Below are 19,458 nucleotides of genomic sequence, written 5' to 3'. Positions count from 1 at the left end.
AAAACTGGCTATACCATGATATTTTAACCCGTATAACCATGTAACCCCATTGTACAAGCTTGAGCTGTAGCTTCAACCTCGTCCATTTTAAATCGTAAAGGAAATAAGAGTTAACGGAGTGCGGAAACAGCAGAAAAATCTCTTTGCTTTTTTTCCCCTTCAAAGTAATCAATTCCACCATATTTTCAAGGCTCTTATTATTGCTTTTGACATACGCTTAAAGAGAAAAAGTGGTGACAAACAGCAAGGAAAAGGTTTTTTCATTAACATAGACAAGTGTTTAGATTATTCTGATGAGGTAAGAGCAATCTTGGGAGAAAGATTGAGATTTATCACCGACAATATAAGCAAAAGCAAAAGCAAAAGATCCACGCTCCTCTACTACACTCGTCGCAGCCAATTTTGCTTCATCTCTACAATACAACTAATTTTTCCAATATAGTAAATACTGCTGTTGTCTCTTAACCAAGGGGCTCAGATGATAGAGCCACAAACGCCTTTTAACTCTAGCGTTGTGAACTTGCTCACATTGCATGTTCCAAACTCAGATCAAGAATGACAGTCGTCATAAGTTGACAATCAATGTAAAATAATTAACTTATGAAAAATCCTCAATGAATACTGCCTGTCATCTTATATCATTTTCCTTGTTTTTGCTAAACCAACCAACAGCAACTGACACTTAGCCTTGGAACAAGGAATGATAAGCCCACATACAAGAATGAACCAGGGAGAGAAATCATTAAGAATCCAATGACATGTAAATAAGGAAAAAAATAGAACAGACAATTCTCTCATTTAGCAGCTGTCCCTTAGCAACAGGTAGCTTACCCAGTGAAATAGTCAACATGCAAGCTGGCCGAACGACCACCTTTACCCAAAAATTAATGAATATCCACATAAATAGGACAGATTCAAGTTGAGAGCATGTTGTCAGTCTTTGAAACCCCTATTTTTACAAACAGTCACTTTTCTCATTTTACAGCTGTACCTGTACCTCAGCAATAGGCAGTCAAGATTCATAAGACCACTAGGCAGTTCAAGATTCATGTGGCCCTAATCAATTAAATAAACTTATGAAGGTCAGGCTACAATAGCGAATGCCAGAAAGACCACAAGGATTTCAAAATTAATAGTCTTTTTGCTTCGACAACCAGATTGTTACACAGACCATCTTTCCCCAGTAATAGTCCATTGAGTCAACTGCAGCACCTTAAACAAAATACAGCATGCTTGCAGATGTGGATACACAATAATGACCAGCATAGTTTTCTCAAACAGTCCGCAGTGGAGGAGACCCTTTTACAATGAAATCAATTCCATGGTCCTCTACTGCTTGTTAACAACGACTGGTAAGATGCAACACTTTCCCATCAAATAGTCAACTTAAATTTACTAATTCAATGATCAGCTTGAGAGAGAGAGAGAGAGAGAGAGATATAGAGAGAGAGGGAGTCTAAACGATAAAACTTCTTCGACATGATAATCAACAAGGTTAGATACAAGGAGACCATCTTGTTTTTCCATCAACACTAGAAATATTTACAGATAACAGTGTTTGCCATCAACAACTGTACCAACATGTCAGCATGATAAGTATAGTCTGGAGATGAAACTTAAACACTAGCAAATCTCAGTATCAAACTTGAGAGATATGCCCATGCTGAAGAGCTCCTGGCACAATAACTTCGCACCATATGGCACATTAACCTTCACTATATCTTCAACTGATTCACAGAAGCGGCAATAAGGACCCCTTACCTTGCCGCCTTGAACAGACCTCTGGATTACATTTGCCATGTTCTTGCACTTCCCACAGATGTGCATTTGGGAGGAGTCACTGAGTGTGAAAAGGCGTTCATGCAAGTTCGCTGCAGCACCATGAGCTATAAGACAGTCACGCTCCATTTCACCAAATTTAATTCCACCAAAGCGTTTCCTGTCTGCCACAGGTTGGCGAGTAAGGGGATGGACTGGTCCAGTATTACGGAACTTCACTTTGTCTTCAGCCATATGAATGAGGCGTTGGTAGAATGTTGGGCCCATGAAGATCAGGTTTTGAACCATTTCACCCGTACGGCCATTGTAAACTCTCTCATTTCCCCATTTTGAGAAACCTCGCCTGCAGGTCATATACCATTTAATAGTCAATGACAAATCACCAGAATTCATGATTGAACAAGCACTGCCTAACTGGTTACACAATTATATGTGATTGTGTAAAGTGATACTGCTTAGAGATATCATACCCATGAAGCTGCTCTATTATGGCATCAACTGATAAAGTGGAAAACGGAGTGGCATATTTTTGACTGCCACCTAGGGCAATACCCTTCCCTAAAGCGGCTTCCAGCAGCTGACCAGGGGTTTGCCTTGACGGAAATGCATGAGGATTGATTACAATGTCTGGAACAATCCCTTGAGCTGTAAAAGGGAAATTCTCCTGAGATTCCAGAAATCCAAGGACACCCTTTTGTCCATGCATGCTGGAGAACTTGTCTCCAAGACATGGAGAACGAACCTGCACAGAATATACAAGAATAGTGCAATCAATGAAAGTGAATTAGGATTAGTTATGTATTGTCTTCCAGGTATTCTGAGTTTCATGTTTCTTTTCTCGAGGAAGGACAGGGTGGAAGAAAGGTAAAGATGGGTAGTAGGTGACTGACATTTTCTCACATGTATCTTCGAATCATAACACAGAGACCATAATGCTTACAGCTAACAGCTTTCTTTGCGAACTCTTAACAGTACAAAAACTTCTAAAGAGATATATCAAATGATGTACAGCAGTATCCTGGATAATTGTAAAAGTGAGAAAGTTCAATTTGTGTCACGACTTAGTATCAGCTTTTGGTACTTGGGACCTTGTCCCATATGTCAAAGACAAGGGGCTTAGACAGCTTATGAGCTCCCTCCCACACACCTCGTGAGGCATCTTTTCAGGACAAAAAATCCCACACCATGTTGGTAGCAGAGTAATACCCCATGAGGATTTGATGAAGGATCCAGCACTAAAGGGCAGACCCCTTGCAGTTGGCAGCCACAAACCCCTTGTTGGGGGTAGAGGCCGCACTACAGATACATTGGACATTTTTAACATTGGTTGAAAACAAGGAGCTTGGGTAGTTTATAAGCTCCCTCACCATTATCACCCAGTGATTTTCCTTTACTGGATAAGACCCCTGACAGAGGATAATACTTCCTAAGGACCCACTGATTTTTTCAGAATTTTTTACATGAATCAGTCCTTGAAACATCAGGCTGAAGATTTTCTACAATGGCTTCCAGTTTTGAAGCTTTAGCATAGTTTAGTAATGCTACATATGGACAAATCTGCTTTATTCAAGTAACTGGCTAGTCTTTCAATGAGTTCATTAATGAGAGTTCAAAGTACTTGAAGCTACATATGGTCTGCATAGCATTTGTTCTCCTTTTATCATGAAGACATCCCCCGCGAAATGCAACTACTTCAATAAGCTTTCTAAATTGCCTGCAAGCAGCTCTCCAAAGACTTAATATAGTTTTCTAGCTAACGGCTTGTTTCTCATAAACATGTATCATAAAAAAAAAAGCTCCATATGGAATATACAGAGTCACATAAGTAGAAGCATATACATACATATATATATATATATATATATATATATATATATATATATATATATGTAGAGAGAGAGAGACGCAGAACTCTATATTTGAAGGGTTGATTTTCCTGAACTTATTTCCATTATAGAGTAGGGGTGGGCATCGATCGGTTCGGTTATGAATATTATCGGTTTAGTTATCGGTTTACAAATTTGATAAACCGATAACCAAACCGATAAGATATCGGTTATCAATCGGTTATCGATCATTATCGGTTCGGTTATCGGTTTACCCGATAAGATAACTCAATCTAGAGTTAAGCAAAAAAGAGAAGATAATTCATTGGAGTTAAGCAAAAAAGAGAAGAATTCACATATAGTATACTACCCATTTTTGCGTTCTGTCCAGTGGCCACAACTGGAATCGTACTAATTATTCAACAATAGTTGTCCTAATACATTAATTATAATACAAAGTAGTAGCAATTTCACCTAAAATTAACAAGTCCAAATATATAGTACCCAAAAATGAAATATAAGAATCAACGGTAAAAGAATACATGTCCTAATTCTAAAAGATGTCAATAAACACCCAAATGCTCGTATATAAAAAGAATTAAACCCAAAAACAGTGACCCAGAAAATCAGTAGATAAATACTTATCAAACTGCAGCAATTCCCACAAAATGTTCCGAGGCATTAGCTGCCTCCTCTGATGTGATACAATAAGAGTTGATTTAGAATTTTTATTTCACACAATACCTGCACTTCCATAAGCGTTGAAGCCCTCAAACAGTCCAAGATAAGCTAGATGTTGTTTGTCAAATGCCTAACCTGAAAAAATAAACCATAGAGCAAAACTTTGATCTGTGCATGAGCAATACTAACACAGAAATGAAAAACTCCTAGAAGGCAAGAAAATATTGTCCAGTTGTCAAAGCTCAGCGTACTGTACAAAAGAATAATGTTCAAAAATATATCCGAAACTAACAAAGATTGTCGATTGAAAATTGATAAGTGCGAAGAAAAACTGGTAGTAGGTATAAGCTGCACAACGTGAGCTCACAAAATTAAGAAACGAAAATAAAAAAAATAAAGAATCATTAACAGTCAAAAATACCAATATGAAGATGAATTTTGTTATAGAAATTAAAAGCCTAATGTATAAGACTAAAGACTTACGCTAGGAGTAACTAGTAAGGTCTATGAAGAACGAACATGAAGCAAGTGAAGAATGCGAGAAAGAATAGGAGAGAATAAACTGAAGCCCTAGCATATGTATATACTTGATCTATTGTAGAAGAGGCTACATAATAGATCAAAATTGGCAAACCGAGGCCCGAACTGATAACCCAATAGTAAAAAAATTCTAAACTATNAAAAAAGAAACTACACTATAGGAGTATACAGAGTACACATAAGTAGAAGACATATACTATACATATATATATATATATATATATATATATATATATATATATGTATATGTAGAGAGAGAGAGATTTGCATCTTACTTGTCTCAGAGATACAACAGCAAAGTTCTTCCCTTCATCATTGGCAGAGAGCAGAACCTTTTGAACCATACCCCTTTCAGTATGCTTCAGCTTGACACTGTGATCAGCCCCTGATTCTGCGTATTTCCCAATTATGATATCCCCGCTCTGGAGATTTGCCCCAATGAATGGAAAACCATCATCATCTAGGCTGTCCACTCGTCCAATTTTACTCTGGGTTTTACCAAAGTTAACAGAATCCTCAATCTTTAGCTTCTTTCCGATAGCTTCCTTATTGTCAACCTCAGCCTTGTAGCTCCTAACATGCTCCGACCGAAACATTCCACGCTCCAGTGATGCACGATTCATAACCAATGAATCTTCTTGGTTATAGCCAAGGTGAACATTTACTGCAACAATAGCACATTGACCATTGTAGTATTCAGGCCGTGGAAGCATTCCTTTCTGGCTATGAGCATATTTGGGCTTCCCAAGGGAATCTGACAACATTGTCCGGAAAAGCGGCCTCTGAGGATAATACAATTGATGGGTATTTGTATCAACTCTAATGTTTGGATTCACTGTTGAAAACCCAATTGCCTGCTGAGAGTGCTTTTCAGACTGATAGAGGACTCTCCTAGCATGATCATGATTTGCAAAAGGGATAATACCACAGCTCAAGCCTAATAGGAATGACATGTCTAACTCACAATGGGTATACTTGGCAGGTGGGTTCTCCTTATCTGCTTTTAAGAGGTATTCAACTCCCCATGCAGTTCGACAGTCTTCTTCTTCTTCAGGTCCTATAAGCTCAATAATCCCATTGTCCAGAAGAGATTGAAAGCCATAGTCTCCCCCTTTCAAAGCTTTGATTTTCTTTAGATTTGAAACAACAAGAAGAGGGCGCAGAATCCTTCCCGCATCAGAAAATATGCGAACTTCACCCTGCTGCTCATCTCTCTTAACTTCAACCTAGAAGAAAATTTTAAATTGTTCAGTGTATGCATATCAAATTAACAAATCTTATAGGACAATATACAAAATATCCATATGCAAAGAGAGACTTTACGCAGCACATCACATGCTAAGGAAAAAGGTACTGGGTTGAATTTCTTCAGTCAAGAAGGTACATCAACTTCCATGCTTTAAACTTGCATGGTATATCAATTAGTGCTAGAAGAAATCACAAAATCAATTGCCAAATTAGTGATAAGGTTATTTAATAGAGAACTACTGGATTTGACGTTATAGTTTGAATCCTTCAATCTTTAAGATATAAGTATTATTTGGTTAGTTTTGAATTTCTGCACACTGCAAAGAGATATTTCCCATTATCGGAAGGAAAAAAAAGAGGTATTTCACAAAAGGGAAGAATATCACAGAAATAGAATGGACAAAGTCAAGGATTTCATCTATTCCAAATTCATTGTCACCTCGTCATTTTTGCATTCCCAATATCATATCTCTACTATAGTGTATGGTTTTCCTGAAAACAGTTATTTCCATTTAAGGAAAGACGAGATAGAGTTGCTCCAGTGGTAGAACCCTATACTTCCAACCAAGATGCTGGAGGTTCGGGTCACCGTGGGAAAAAAGAGCACAACCCACTGTCAGCTTGAGAGTTCGGGATTTAACAGCATACAAGTTATTCTACATTCAATACCATATCCCAAAAAAGTCACCTTTGTTTCAGGAACAAAGAGAAAAGATGAGTCTTTCACTTTTTAGTTAATAGTTATATAATTGCCCTTTTAATGAATTAATGAACGTACAAGCAATATAACCAAACATTCTACAGTAAGTTTTATGACTGCTGAACATAATTAAATGAAAATGATCATCAGTTAACCTGGTGATCTTTAATCCTGCAGTACTATATGTTATTTTACCCTTAAAAATGATATTTACATTCAATACAATATACCATAAACTTGAGGAACAAAGAAAAAAGGCAGGTGTTTTACATTTTGGTTTACAGTTTGACAATCATCCTTATGATGACTTGATGACATACTCATATATAAACAAGCGTTCCATTTTCTCCTCGGGAAAAATAAACAGGGACGTGCGCGAGCACGTAACACAACAAAACAAATATTCCTTAACTAAATCAAAATGATGATGGGTTAACCTGATGTGGGACCTTATTCCTGCGGCCCTATCGTGATATTGTACATTCAATACAGTACACCTTAAAAATTATATTCTACTTGAGGAAAAAGAGAAAATGACGAGTCTCTATGTTTGATTGACAGTTTTATAACCATCCTTTTTGTGAATCAATGAACATACTTGCAATATATAAAATAAAAAAATAAAAACAAGCACACAACAATAAGGTTCTATGATTCTGCTGTACAAACTTAAATGAAAATGATTATGAGCCAACCTGGTGTGGCAATTCATTCCTGCGGCGCTTACGTCTTAGCTTTGAAACAAAGAGTGCAGAATCTTCACATATTCCAACCCAATCCCCATTTAAAAGTACCTTCTGCTTTCCATGAAGTGAGGTGGCACTATCATCTACTAACTTTTGCATTCCACACCGGTACAACATCTCAAGAAGTGGTTTCAAAATAGTTGTGCTGACAAGACCCATACTCGCCAAGTTTTTCACCAGGCCACAATTTTCTCCATCTGGGGTGGAGAGAAAACATACCTTTCCCCAGTGTGAAGGATGCCTGAATAAGTTATTTTAACACTCATTAGATTATCATACTTAAGTTAAAATGAACAAAAAATAAAATATTGAATCACAATGCATACATGCTGATATCTAAAGCATTAGAAATTAAAACGCCCATGTTCATGAATATAGATGTGTACACATATCAACTTGTTAAGCATTCAGAAACGACCAACTAACCAGCCAATCCAGAACACACATTAGATTATCATACTTAAGTTAAACAGAACACAAACAAACTACTCGATCACAATGCATACATGCTGATATCTTTTTTTGATGAAGTAAATATCATTAAATGGCATCAAGTAGATGCTAAAGGGAGCATAAAAGATATGATAATGTCAGCAGCATGACAAAGGGTCAGTTAAAGTTCAGGGAGCCAACAAAATCCAAAAAATTAACTGGACAAAGTACAGGTTTAACGAAATTCCAACTGTATTAACTACGCAAAAAACCTTCAAAGTGTGAGTTGGAGTTGAGATTCCATCAAAACATCTGTGGTTCCTTTGGTTCCTTTCATTCCATACATGCTGATATCTAAACCATTAGAAATTAAACATGCCCATGTTCTTGAATATAGATGTTGAGATATATTAACTTGACGAGTATCCAGAAAAGACCAGTTAACCAGCCAATTAGGAGTGGCAAACGGGTGGGGCGGGTCGGATATGGTTCGGGTCGAAAACGGGTAATGAAAAACCGATAAGTTATCCGACCCGACCCATATTTAATACGGATAAAAAATGGGTGAACCGGCGGATAATACGGGTAACCATATTATCCATGACTTCTTGCATATGATCACTTTTTGGAGAATTCTTAGTCCCCCTAACTTGAGGAACCCCAATTTGAGGCTTTACAAATGTAAAAGTTAGACCCATTGGTTATCCATTTTCTAAATGGATAATATGGTTCTTATCCATATTTGACCTGTGTTTAAAAAGTTCATTATCCAACCCATTTTTTAACAGTGTTGTCAAAGGCGCGCTTACGCCCTGAAGCGAGGCTCAACACATGTTGAGCGCTCCGCCTCGCTTTGTGGGCGCTTTAGTGTCGTATCAAGGCTCTAAGGCATACTTTTCCTTACCAATGAGTGTAATCCTGAAAAGGCGACATTAAACTATTGATATTTCACTTTATCGTAATTTGTTTTCAATTTCTTTGTCCGTATATTTGTTATTCATGCTTATAATTATTAGACTTGGACTACAAATACATATTTTTACTTTTTCTCCAGTTGCGCCTTTTTCCATTAAAGCCCGCACTTTATTTGCGCTTTGTGCTTAAAGCCCCAGCCAGCCTTAGAGCTTTTTTGCGCTTTTCGCCTTTGATAACACTATTTTTTAATGGATAATATGGGTGGTTAACTGTTTTCTATTAACCATTTTGCCACCCCTACAGCCAATGTAGACATATAAAGATGAATCAAACTCAGTAAGCATAATAAACAAACATGCATACATTAGGTCGATATACCTAGATGTTATATTATAAACTAGGACAGAAGGTAACTCAATGTCCCAAAATGCCAAGTACCAGTAGAAAGACAGTTCAGCGAGCCTTGAATCTGAATCACATTTCAAAATAAAGAGGACTATAAGAAACACCTTATGTCACATATCATAAGGTCTAGCCCTAGCCGTATGTGCTCCGTAATCCACAAGTGTCTCGTACATCCCAAGAAAGAGGATTCTGAGAGTTGAGACATAAAATTGAGTATACGCTTAGACCTCTACATCAAAATTAGTTGTATGATATCCTTCTCTCTCATCTTTACAATCTTAGGATACACTATCAGTGCAAAATTCAAAATAGAATCTGACAGCAATTAGACATTGAATTGTTTTCCCATAATTTAGGGTTGATCCGATTCTACTTAGTAACATCAGCCTAGTCCTATGGCGAAGGAAAAAGTAGATTGGATCAAACTTTAGCTTTGTCGAAAAGGAACTAGTAAGATCATGTAAGGAAGATTTATGTTCGTTCCCTCCTTCCTTGCTGACGGAGCAAGACTGCAGCTTGGTGGCCCTTAACCCATGAAGGTGATTGTTACCAGAATTTAGCTGGCGCTTTCTTTTTGTGCTTTGATCCCTGCTTGTATATGGTGAATAGTTTTGGAACGGAGAAATATGAGATCTTTTGAAGACAAAGCTAATCAGAAGATAAATTTTACTGTATAATCTTGCTTGCTTTATAGTGTAAATAGGAACCTGTAAATAAGACAAAATCAGAAGGAATCTCTTCGACAGAGAAATGCATGAGGTTGATATATTTATTCAGAAGATGCTATCAGTGGTGTTATCGCCAGAAAAAGAAGACAACCTACTCTGGGAAGCTAGTAAAAAAGGTTTATTTACTGTTAGTTCACTCTACAAAATACTAAATGCTACCCAACTGGTGCAAGCACAAAAGTGGCCTTCGAAGATGATTTGGAAGACCACAGTCCCAACAAAAGTGGCATGTTTTGGTTGGCTAATAGCACATGAAGCATGTCTGACTCAAGAAAATTTGATGAGAAGGGGCTGGATAATGTGCAGCAGGTGTTACTTGTAGCACATGAAGCATGTCTGACTCAAGAAAATTTGATGAGAAGGGGCTGGATAATGTGCAGCAGGTGTTACTTGTGTGAGAAAGCTTGTGAATCCTTGGACCATCTTTTTTTGCATTGTGAATTTACTTGGCAGGTGTGGTACATGTTCACGGCTAACTTTGGCATCCTTTGGGAAAGCCCTAAGAAATTCGGGAATATATTAGAGTGTTGGGAACCTGCATGTCCAGAAGCATCCTTAAAGAAGATTTGGAGAGATATTCCTCTTAGCATAGCTTGGACGATATGGAAAGAAAGAAATAATAGGTGTTTTGAAGGCAAGAAGGAGCAGCTGCAATATGTGAAATATAGTTGTTTACATTATTTGTACTATTGGAAAGATGGAAATATTGTTATGAATTTTCACAATATGTTGGACATCCTAGACCGCTTAGGAGTTAGGATTTTAATGTTTTTAAGCCAGCAGTATCTTTGTATTTTTACAGTATCAGCTTGATACTATTTTTAATAAAATCTTCACCTTATCAAAAAAAAAAAAAAAGACAAAATCAATCTTACACTTTAGAGATCCCTACAGAGAGGTTCTTTGCTTTTGCTTTCACCTTGTACAATGTAAGCTCGCAGTGCATTCTTAGTGCTGGTTTGCTAATAATACAATACCTTTTCTCGAAGGTCAGAAGAACCAACTGAATAAGTTTGCTAATCTTGAGACCTGTTGGTCAGGCGATCAATAACCAGGTGGGCTTCATGGATGATGTAACGTAACAGGATGCAATATCCGGACACGCCAATAGACGACTAGTTTGTTTGAAACCTCCCAAGATTCATAACGTCCAAAGCCGGGAATGGAACAGAATCAATTTTGGCTTTACATTTGAAGTTGGTAGTTTGGCACAGCTTTGTAAGATGAATCTCCCTATGTACTCTCCATTTCAATTGAAAAGGCAATGATTGCAGGTTCTTAATTGGGATGAAGGACAATAAGTATGGACATGTCAAAAAAGAAGATGCATACAGAAAGCACTTAGGATTTGAAACTGGGTAAAGTGAAAAGTTCCCGGACAAGCTTTACAACATTACAAATTTTCAGGAGGTTGATAAGATAATTATGAATAGATCATCTTTAAGTAGTTCCTCCATTAGGTCATATGACAATCACATAAAGAATGAAGTTGACTCAGCCCCACTGAGATTCACTTTGGAAAACAAAACCTCCTAAGAAAGTAGCCGTTCCCTACATGGTGCTCAATCCATGAAGCAATCTTAATAGGGGAAGATCTAAGAAGAAAGGATGCATTGTTGCGAGTTGGCGTGCATGTAAACCGTCAATGGCACATTGAAGCGGATCACCTCCTAGTAGGTTAGCTCTGGTTTAAAATTAACGGCAACAATAATATCCATCTCCAACATGCAATGGGTGCTCTCCTTAGAAGAATAATAAAAACAATGGCACATTGGCGGATAAACAAACTGGATACAAAAAGGAAAAAACATTTTGAGTATAACATGATTCCATATCTTTCGGCTATTATGAAAGAAAGGATCAAGACAACTTCTGAAGAGGAATTCAATACAAGTTCCAAAACTCGCTTGTTTCATTTGTTTAGTGCACTTGGTTTCCCCTTTTTATCATATATAATTGGCTAGACTTTTTGGAGGAATGAGGCATACCTGAATTAGACAGCATTCATATATCTATCACTGTCTTGGTGCATATTTTTAAAAAAAAAAAAAATTGAAGTCTAAAATAGTACTTCTACCACAAATTATGACAGAATGGAACAAAGGATCAAGACGTAAGACAAATAAAGTCACCACCTTTGCTAAGCACAACAAAAAAACATGGTCGATAATTACAAACACTTACGGGTATCTAGCATCGCCAACCTTCCCAGTGTATGTAACCTGCTGACGTGTTTTCCTCATATCAGCAGTCATTTGCAAAGGATTGGTTCGTCTAATAGTTGCTACTACACCAGAGACCCTCTCCATTCTCTTGTAAGGGTGACACCAGTGTCCAGTGGAAAAGGCCCTGGAGAGACCATTTGTAATAATAGATGCATCAAGATAGTGCTCAATTGGTTGAACTTGTCGATCTCCGTAAAGATCTCTTTGCATTGCCTTCAGCATACGCCTCTCAGCATGTTTAATGTGCGCCCTGAGCTCTCGTTCAAGGAGCTCACCAGCCAGCTCCAATCTCTTGTTCCGAAAATCATCTCTGTTGTCAACTTTTCTGCGACCAATAAAAGCGTGCAAGAGGGACTTTACCATATAGCCAAGGAAGCGAGCCTTCTGCTTGAGACCACTAAGATTAGGGAACAGATAATGTTGTATGCACTCCTCAACAGACTCTTGAGGTGGAAATCTACAACCCTTTATAAGTCTATCAACATAAGCGAGAGCCTTTTTCCCCTTCCTGAAATCCTCACACTTCTTATCAGCATCGTGGATTGAAGCTACTAGTATATTGACAATATTAGTATCTTCAATATCCACATCAATTAAATTTACTACCTCCCTGTCAGAGGATACACCTAGAGCAAAAAACAAAATCCAAATTGGCATTTCCGCCACTGAGAAGTACACAGTAAGGGCCTTTTCTACTCCCTTTATGTGCTCAAGCTTCAAGGTCTCAGCCAGTTTAATATAAACTCTATTCCTTTTTGCAACTGGGCGATATGCAACCGTCCAAGTGGGACTGTTTGACACCCAGAGTCTTTTTAAACAGATCTGCTCCTGTGCGATGAAGGTCTGAAATGGAAATTTCAAGAAGTATCAATGTGTAAGCAACTGTGATAGGAAATTTAATCAAAAAGGCCAAAAAAGTTAAACAATATTCTATATTAGTATAATAATAATAACAATAACAGCATGAGCGTAGAAGGCATGCCCAAAGTTACATATATTCCCTCAATCCCGAAAATAGTACGAGAGTAAAACACATTTAATTTTTGATGTGAATTAAGTATTCATTCTTTTTTCTTTTTCTGTAATAAATATTACATATTTAGAAACAACATAAAAGAGCTTAAATCATAAACTTTTAGAACTAAAAGTACTTAGAAAATGTTTTGAAAGTTGTAGTCAAGAAAAAAGCTACTATCTGATTTCCCAAATAGTACTTTTTCATTCTTTTTTTTTTTTTTTTTTTTGAGAAGGCGTACTTTGCCATTCTTTTTGGGACAAAGGAGTACTATATAAGCAGAAAAGAGAAAAGATTGCATTACTCAGCTTGAAGCTTGAGAACAAAACTTATGCATATAAGAATAGCTAAAGATTCTTCAAAGGCAATAACTTTTTTTTATAAGGTAAGTTTTCTGACAGAAGTACCAATTCTTCAAAGGCAATAATACTAATCTGTATTACCATCACATCTTCTAAAATTTGAGCAAATATTTTGGTTAAAAAGTGTTAATGTGTAGTAAAACAGCTGACATGGCTGTATTTTGAATTGTAACTTTTATTTTCCCTTTAGACTCGTTAGTGCTTGAACAGAATTCTAACTACGACCAAATGTCCATCCTTGTTTGTTATGCCCTCTTTAGGTAGAAGAGATGGAGGCATCAAGTGTGAGATGAGTTGCTAGCAGGTAGATCTTACCTTTTCAGCCCCTTTGACTATGAAATATCCCCCATGATCAAATTCACAATCAGGCTTGTCAACACGATTCATCCAGCACAACTCCGAGTTCACCATCACAGGGATTCTCCCAATCAAGACATCCCTTTTGTCTTCCATCTCACACTCCTTGTCAACAAACTGGTCTACCCCGGTTTTGAACTTGTCGCTTCTAACTAGCTTTTTAGTATACACCTGAAATCATATACAAAGGCAGCCAGTGAAACTAAAAGAAAGAGAAGACTAGCATAGGGAAAATAAATGACATGTTGGATATTTCTCAATGCTAACTGGAAAAGCTGTAATTGCATGATATGGATGAGAAGGGATTTTAGGTTAAAATATCAAAGTATTAAGGATAAGGAATCCATGCAGCTCAGAGCTCATAATTCCTTTGTGATGACCATTTTCTTACTTTTCATAAGATGGGCAATGCATTTAATAAAGAACTATTCAAGAGAGACCAGCAAGATTGCCAACTTAATCTACAGGAAAACAACACAACGCAATCATTTTAAAACATAGCTGTCCAATTCAAAATAGAGAATAATAAGAAAATGAATTGCAAATAAATAAATAAAAAAAAGAGAAATTGATACGCACAGAATTATAGGCAAAGCAAAAACAAACATTTGCTTACCAGAACATGAGTCTCAACCATAATCCTGGCAGAGTAGGTCATGTTCTGAAGGCGAGCATGCCGTGGCCACAAGTCCAGGTACTCTTTCCCACCGTCCACAGAAAACTTTTCCCCTGCCCAAAACCTTGGCCGCTCAAGGGATACTTTCCCAAACTTCACAGAAGCATGCTTCCAATCACCATCACCTCTCTTTGATGGATCATACCCTGGCTCAACATGGATCTCTCCAACCGAGTCAAACACCCTTTGGATTCCAAAGTTGATGAAGTCATTATAGGAATTAATCTGATGACTAATCAAGCCATACTTCTCAAAAAAACCAGTTGATGCCTTTTTACAAAAGTTCTTCAAGAAACCTTCACCCAACTCTTTGATTGGAGCCACATCAAGATTATCATCGTTGTCCTCATCCTCATCCTCATCCCAATCATCATCATCCACTTCAAAGAGATCATCAATATCAAAATCCATCATCGCTGATCCATTTGATATCTTCCCTTTACCACTACTACATCCCACTTCATCCATGATATCAGAAGTCGTCATATGAATGAAGCGCCTGCATCGAGAAGCACCTATTGATATTAATTTAATTCCAACTTGTGGTGTGCACAAATATGATCTCTCCTTTCAAAAAGCATATTCAATCAGTAGTACAATCCAGAGACAATTTTTCACAGCTAAAAGTCTTAAGATAGCCCAGTTGAAATTCGAAAAATTAGAAACTTTCACTATTTTCCAAGCTCCTTCCAGGAAGGCCAAATGAATATTTTCTCTAAAAGGAAAAAGAGGGAGGACTAAGGTTTGGTCTTTCATTTAGAAAACAATAAAACAAAATCCAGATGTAAGCAACAAAACAAAAGGCTAACAAATGTCTATTAGGTGAAAACTGGGATTGCTTGGTGAAATTTGCTCTTTAATGTAAACTGTGTTTGCAGGAGTATATGTAACTTTGTGCATGCCTTCTAAGAAATTATGAGAAATTCCAAAACCGCAATGAGTTATGATGAGAGCCAACAGAGAAAAACAGGAAAACAAGCTCGATTCGAATTTATTTACCCTCAGCATTCATCCATCAAGTCACAAAAACTGAAAACCTCGGAAACCAAAGCTTCACCAGCATTTCAGAAAACAAAAATTATATGAAATGTATAAGCTACCCATATTACAACCTTTTTTTTAAGGAAACCCTTTAAGTGCTTTCAACTTTTCCTGAAATGTAAAAAACTACCTTTAAAATCTCCTTTTCCTTTTTTGTCACCTCTAGAAAACCCATAAACTGCTTTCAGCATTTTCTGAAAAGTATAAGCAACCTGAAATTAAAATAAAATTCTTTTTTACCTAAAGACAACCCATAAAGTGATTTCAACTATTTTTAGGGATTTCAACACACTGAAATTCCTATTTCAATCAACTTACCTATAAAACCCTAAACCCAAAAGCATGAAATAGTAACAGAAACATAAGAACTCGACATGCAAGAAGTATCGGACAAGTATTTAACTTTTTTTTACTTTCTACTTTCAGAATTAGCTGAGATCAATTTCATATCCCTAAAACCCCAGTGCTCAAATTTACTATTTATAACTTTAAAGCGCAAAAAAAATATCCGATGAATCTGCATTATACCTATATTGATTTTAATAAAAGAAAGCTGTTAAGAATGGGGGGAAAACAAAGATTACTTAAAAACAAATACCAAAATTGAAGCGAGTTTCAGAACATTATCGAGAAACCCCACATTTTCTGAATATTTTAAAGATTTAGCAGAAAAAATAAGAAAAAGAAGCATTGTTGAACGAAGAAGAGAGAAAGACTTACAAAGTAGCGTAGCTTCTTCTGTTTTGCTGAAATTTTTGAGAGCTAAACCCTTTTTTATTTTCAGCAGGTCAGAGAGCAAGAGCAGTGAGTATTGATTCTCGTCAAGGAAACAAATAAGTACCGACTCAATGACACCTTCACATGTGTCCCTAAATAAATTAAAGTAGTACTCCCTTGCGTCCGTCCTTTTTATCCGTTAACGTTAAAGAAAAATAGTCCTCCTTTTACTTTTACTTATCCAATATTCTAAAAATAAAATGAAATTTTACTTGTCCACTTTTACATATTAAGAAAAAAAAAAAATTCTATTTTGCCCTTAACATTAATTATTCATTTCAAATTCATTAAAACTATACCCCAATTAATATAGTCATCATAGTAAATTATACACTTTATTTATTATTTTTTAAAAGGTGTACAAAGTAAATAGTAGACAAGTAAAAGTGAACGGAGTGATTATTTAATCTATATAATTTCACTTAAAAATCAAAAGACATATTTATTATTTTCAATTTTATCCTTACATTAAAGCTTAGAGTCAATAATGACTCTAAAAGATAACTTCATAAAATATCTCTTATGATAAATATTATTAACTGATTTTCGTAATATATATTAAATTTTAAACAATAGATAAAAAGAATTAAAGGAAATATTTTTAAAGAAAAACAACAATTTCCTGATTTATTACTCAATTTTAATTTTATTCTTGTACTATGCAATTGAGCACATTTATCTTCAATTAAATCAAGTTGGTTAAATAATTAACAGAAGCTAATAGAAGTTAGCTCTAACTAAGGGCAGCATTGGGTTTCTTTTCGCACTACTTGGTGATGAAAACCAAGAAGATATTATTCTCAAGGGGTTTTTATTTCAAGTATGAATGAGGTATGATTTTTTTTATTTTGAAATATTGAACAATTAGATGCAATATATTCATCTATATACAATATTATTAGGTATTTTGAATAACTTTTTTATTTTTGTGAATGTTTATCGTGAAAATGGTAATAACAATTAAATTTGATTATGGGATTCTAAAAATACGTGATCTGTTTTTATGCCGGTTGTTAAGCAGTTGATGCTATGTGAAAGATTTAGAAGCGAGATAAGACCTCAAAAACGAGATATTAACCAAACCGAATCACTGTCAATCGGGGCCTCGAGATTACTTATTTGGGGTTTCGAGGTCGAGTCTGAGGCTCGGCTGGGAACTATCGGGGTAATCGATGAGCGAATAACAGTTAGAATAAAATCAATGACGGCTCTTTATGGTCAATAATAAGCAATAAATGACAAACAATAAGTAGAACACAATGAATGTAAGCAATAAATGAAGTAATGGACTCAAGACAATATGTTAGAGAGAGCAGAGAGAATGTTCTTTATTTTTGTATGGAGCAACAGATAACTACAAAATGACAAGGATCCCCTTTATATATGGGGGGAACATAGTACAAAATACATTAATTACAAAGATATGGGGCGGGTATAGCTACCTAATGCCCTGATACGGGTCAGGGCTAGATCTCTAGGCTTTGTCAGCCTCAGTTGTGCGCCTAGGGAACTTCCCACTTTTTTATCATGGTTGTCGACTTGCACTGTCTCGAGGTTGGGCAATGATGGCCCTTCGGGATGAATCTCGACCGTAGTCCCGAGACTTCGGAGAGCTTTGCTTACGAGGCGTTACAATGGCCAAAAATCAGACCCTCCGATTTTACCGCATACAGATAGTCCCCGCGTTTCTTAATAGTGGAACGATAAGAAACGATTTTGATATTCATCTCTTCGAACTTTCTCACGATGACGTCATACTTATGACGTAAGCCTTCACGATAACTGAGGCATCCCATCGATCCTCTTTTCTAGAGTTACCCACTGCATTGGCGGCTTTTACTACTCATAGCCATAATATCGCCATTAGTCCATTTTTCAAAAACACATTGATTGCGCCTGTCGATACGTCTTTCAAGGACATTGATGGCGTCGTTGGTTACGTTTTCTAGAGAATATTGATTATGCTTGTAGGTTATGTTCCCCTTTTTCTATAAATGGGAGCCTTTCTAGAACCAATTCTTTATTCAAGTGTTCTCAGATTAGCCTTTCACCCTTCTCTTCTCCTCATCCTCATCCGTCGTTATCCCTTATGTTTGAGGCCCGCGGCCTTATGGTTACATGGCAACGTTCTCTTCAGCCACGCCATGGCCTTTTCCCTAGGTTTTCCCTTGCCGAGCGAGATTACGCTGACTTGCCATTGTTGTTGTTGTTGTTGTTGTTGTTGCTATTACTGTTGTCGTTGTTGGCTCGAGATGGTGAGACACGGAGGTCGATTTCTTCCGACTTAGGAAGATATTTGGATTCTACACTGCTGCTCACGAGGGTGTTCGGACTATACACCGCTGCTCACCCTCCTACCCCGGCCCAGTGTGGCACTTCATCCCTTTTGCTTTCCGCGGGTGAGGTGGCATTTTTGGCCGGTAACTTGCACGGCACAATGTCCCAAGAAGTGGAATCAAAGTAGCCGTGCAAATAAGGCCGACGCCCGCCAAGTCTTCTCCTAGGCCGTGATCTTCTTGGCCTGGTAGAAGTCCTTGATCTTTGGCGGGCTATGGCGTTTTTTCATCCTTTTCTGCTTCTTTCACTTTCCTCTTCTTCATCTTCTCCCTTGGAGATACCATTCTGGAAGACTGAGACAAGACTCCTGAGAAGATGGCGCTCGCAGATACTGCCATCGAGGATGCACCCCCGAGAATAGATTAGGCTCTTGGATTTTACTACATGTATACTTTTGCTTCTTTGTTTCTGTGTAAGGACCCCTCGTGGGCTTTCGAAACCATATGTAAGGACCCCTCGTGGGCTTTCGTAATCAAGTGTTTATGAATATAAAGATGTTTCTTCAAGTTGTCTCTGATGTATGCTATATTTCCCTTTATTTATGCTTGTGAAGAATCTAAGTGTATGACCCTACCCTACCGATTGGTGTAAATATCGAGCCCGGGGGCGAGTGTTTCTTCTTATTTTTGATTGATTAACCACGGCTCCCCGCAGAACCCTTTGCCGTT

The 19,458-nt window shown here is 37.1% G+C and overlaps 1 protein-coding gene across 3 annotated transcripts; it reads right to left on the bottom strand.

Annotated features, from left to right (window-relative positions):
- LOC109231522 (DNA-directed RNA polymerases IV and V subunit 2-like) lies at nucleotides 1,454-16,532 on the bottom strand. Of its 3 annotated transcripts, none has more exons than XM_019397194.1 (9): nucleotides 16,397-16,532; nucleotides 15,807-15,888; nucleotides 14,576-15,134; nucleotides 13,918-14,130; nucleotides 12,185-13,068; nucleotides 7,470-7,761; nucleotides 5,102-6,052; nucleotides 2,250-2,521; nucleotides 1,454-2,122 (listed from the first exon to the last, which is right to left on the bottom strand). In XM_019397194.1, the coding sequence occupies exons 3-9, from the start codon at nucleotides 15,119-15,121 to the stop codon at nucleotides 1,624-1,626; spliced, it is 3,657 nt and encodes a 1,218-aa protein (XP_019252739.1). In that variant the 5' UTR covers nucleotides 15,122-15,134; nucleotides 15,807-15,888; nucleotides 16,397-16,532; the 3' UTR covers nucleotides 1,454-1,623. The 3 variants fall into 3 exon arrangements, with proteins under 3 accessions (XP_019252739.1, XP_019252735.1, XP_019252729.1); XM_019397190.1 differs by having other exon boundaries at nucleotides 15,807-15,870; XM_019397184.1 differs by lacking the exon at nucleotides 15,807-15,888.

This window comes from Nicotiana attenuata, chromosome 1 (assembly GCF_001879085.1).
Source record: "Nicotiana attenuata strain UT chromosome 1, NIATTr2, whole genome shotgun sequence".
NCBI classification, from domain to species: domain Eukaryota; kingdom Viridiplantae; phylum Streptophyta; class Magnoliopsida; order Solanales; family Solanaceae; genus Nicotiana; species Nicotiana attenuata.
The sequence above is the reverse complement of the archived record's forward strand: the minus strand, read 5'-3'. Positions and strand labels throughout refer to the sequence as shown.

Coding starts and splice junctions, on each gene's coding strand:
- LOC109231522 (XM_019397194.1), bottom strand. CDS start 15,121: ATGACGACTTCTGATATCATGGATGAAGTGGGATGTAGTAGTGGTAAA. Junction 13,069..13,917: donor TAGTCAAAGGGGCTGAAAAG/GTAAGATCTACC, acceptor TTTCCATTTCAG/ACCTTCATCGCACAGGAGCA. Junction 7,762..12,184: donor GTTGGCGATGCTAGATACCC/GTAAGTGTTTGT, acceptor TAACTTATTCAG/GCATCCTTCACACTGGGGAA.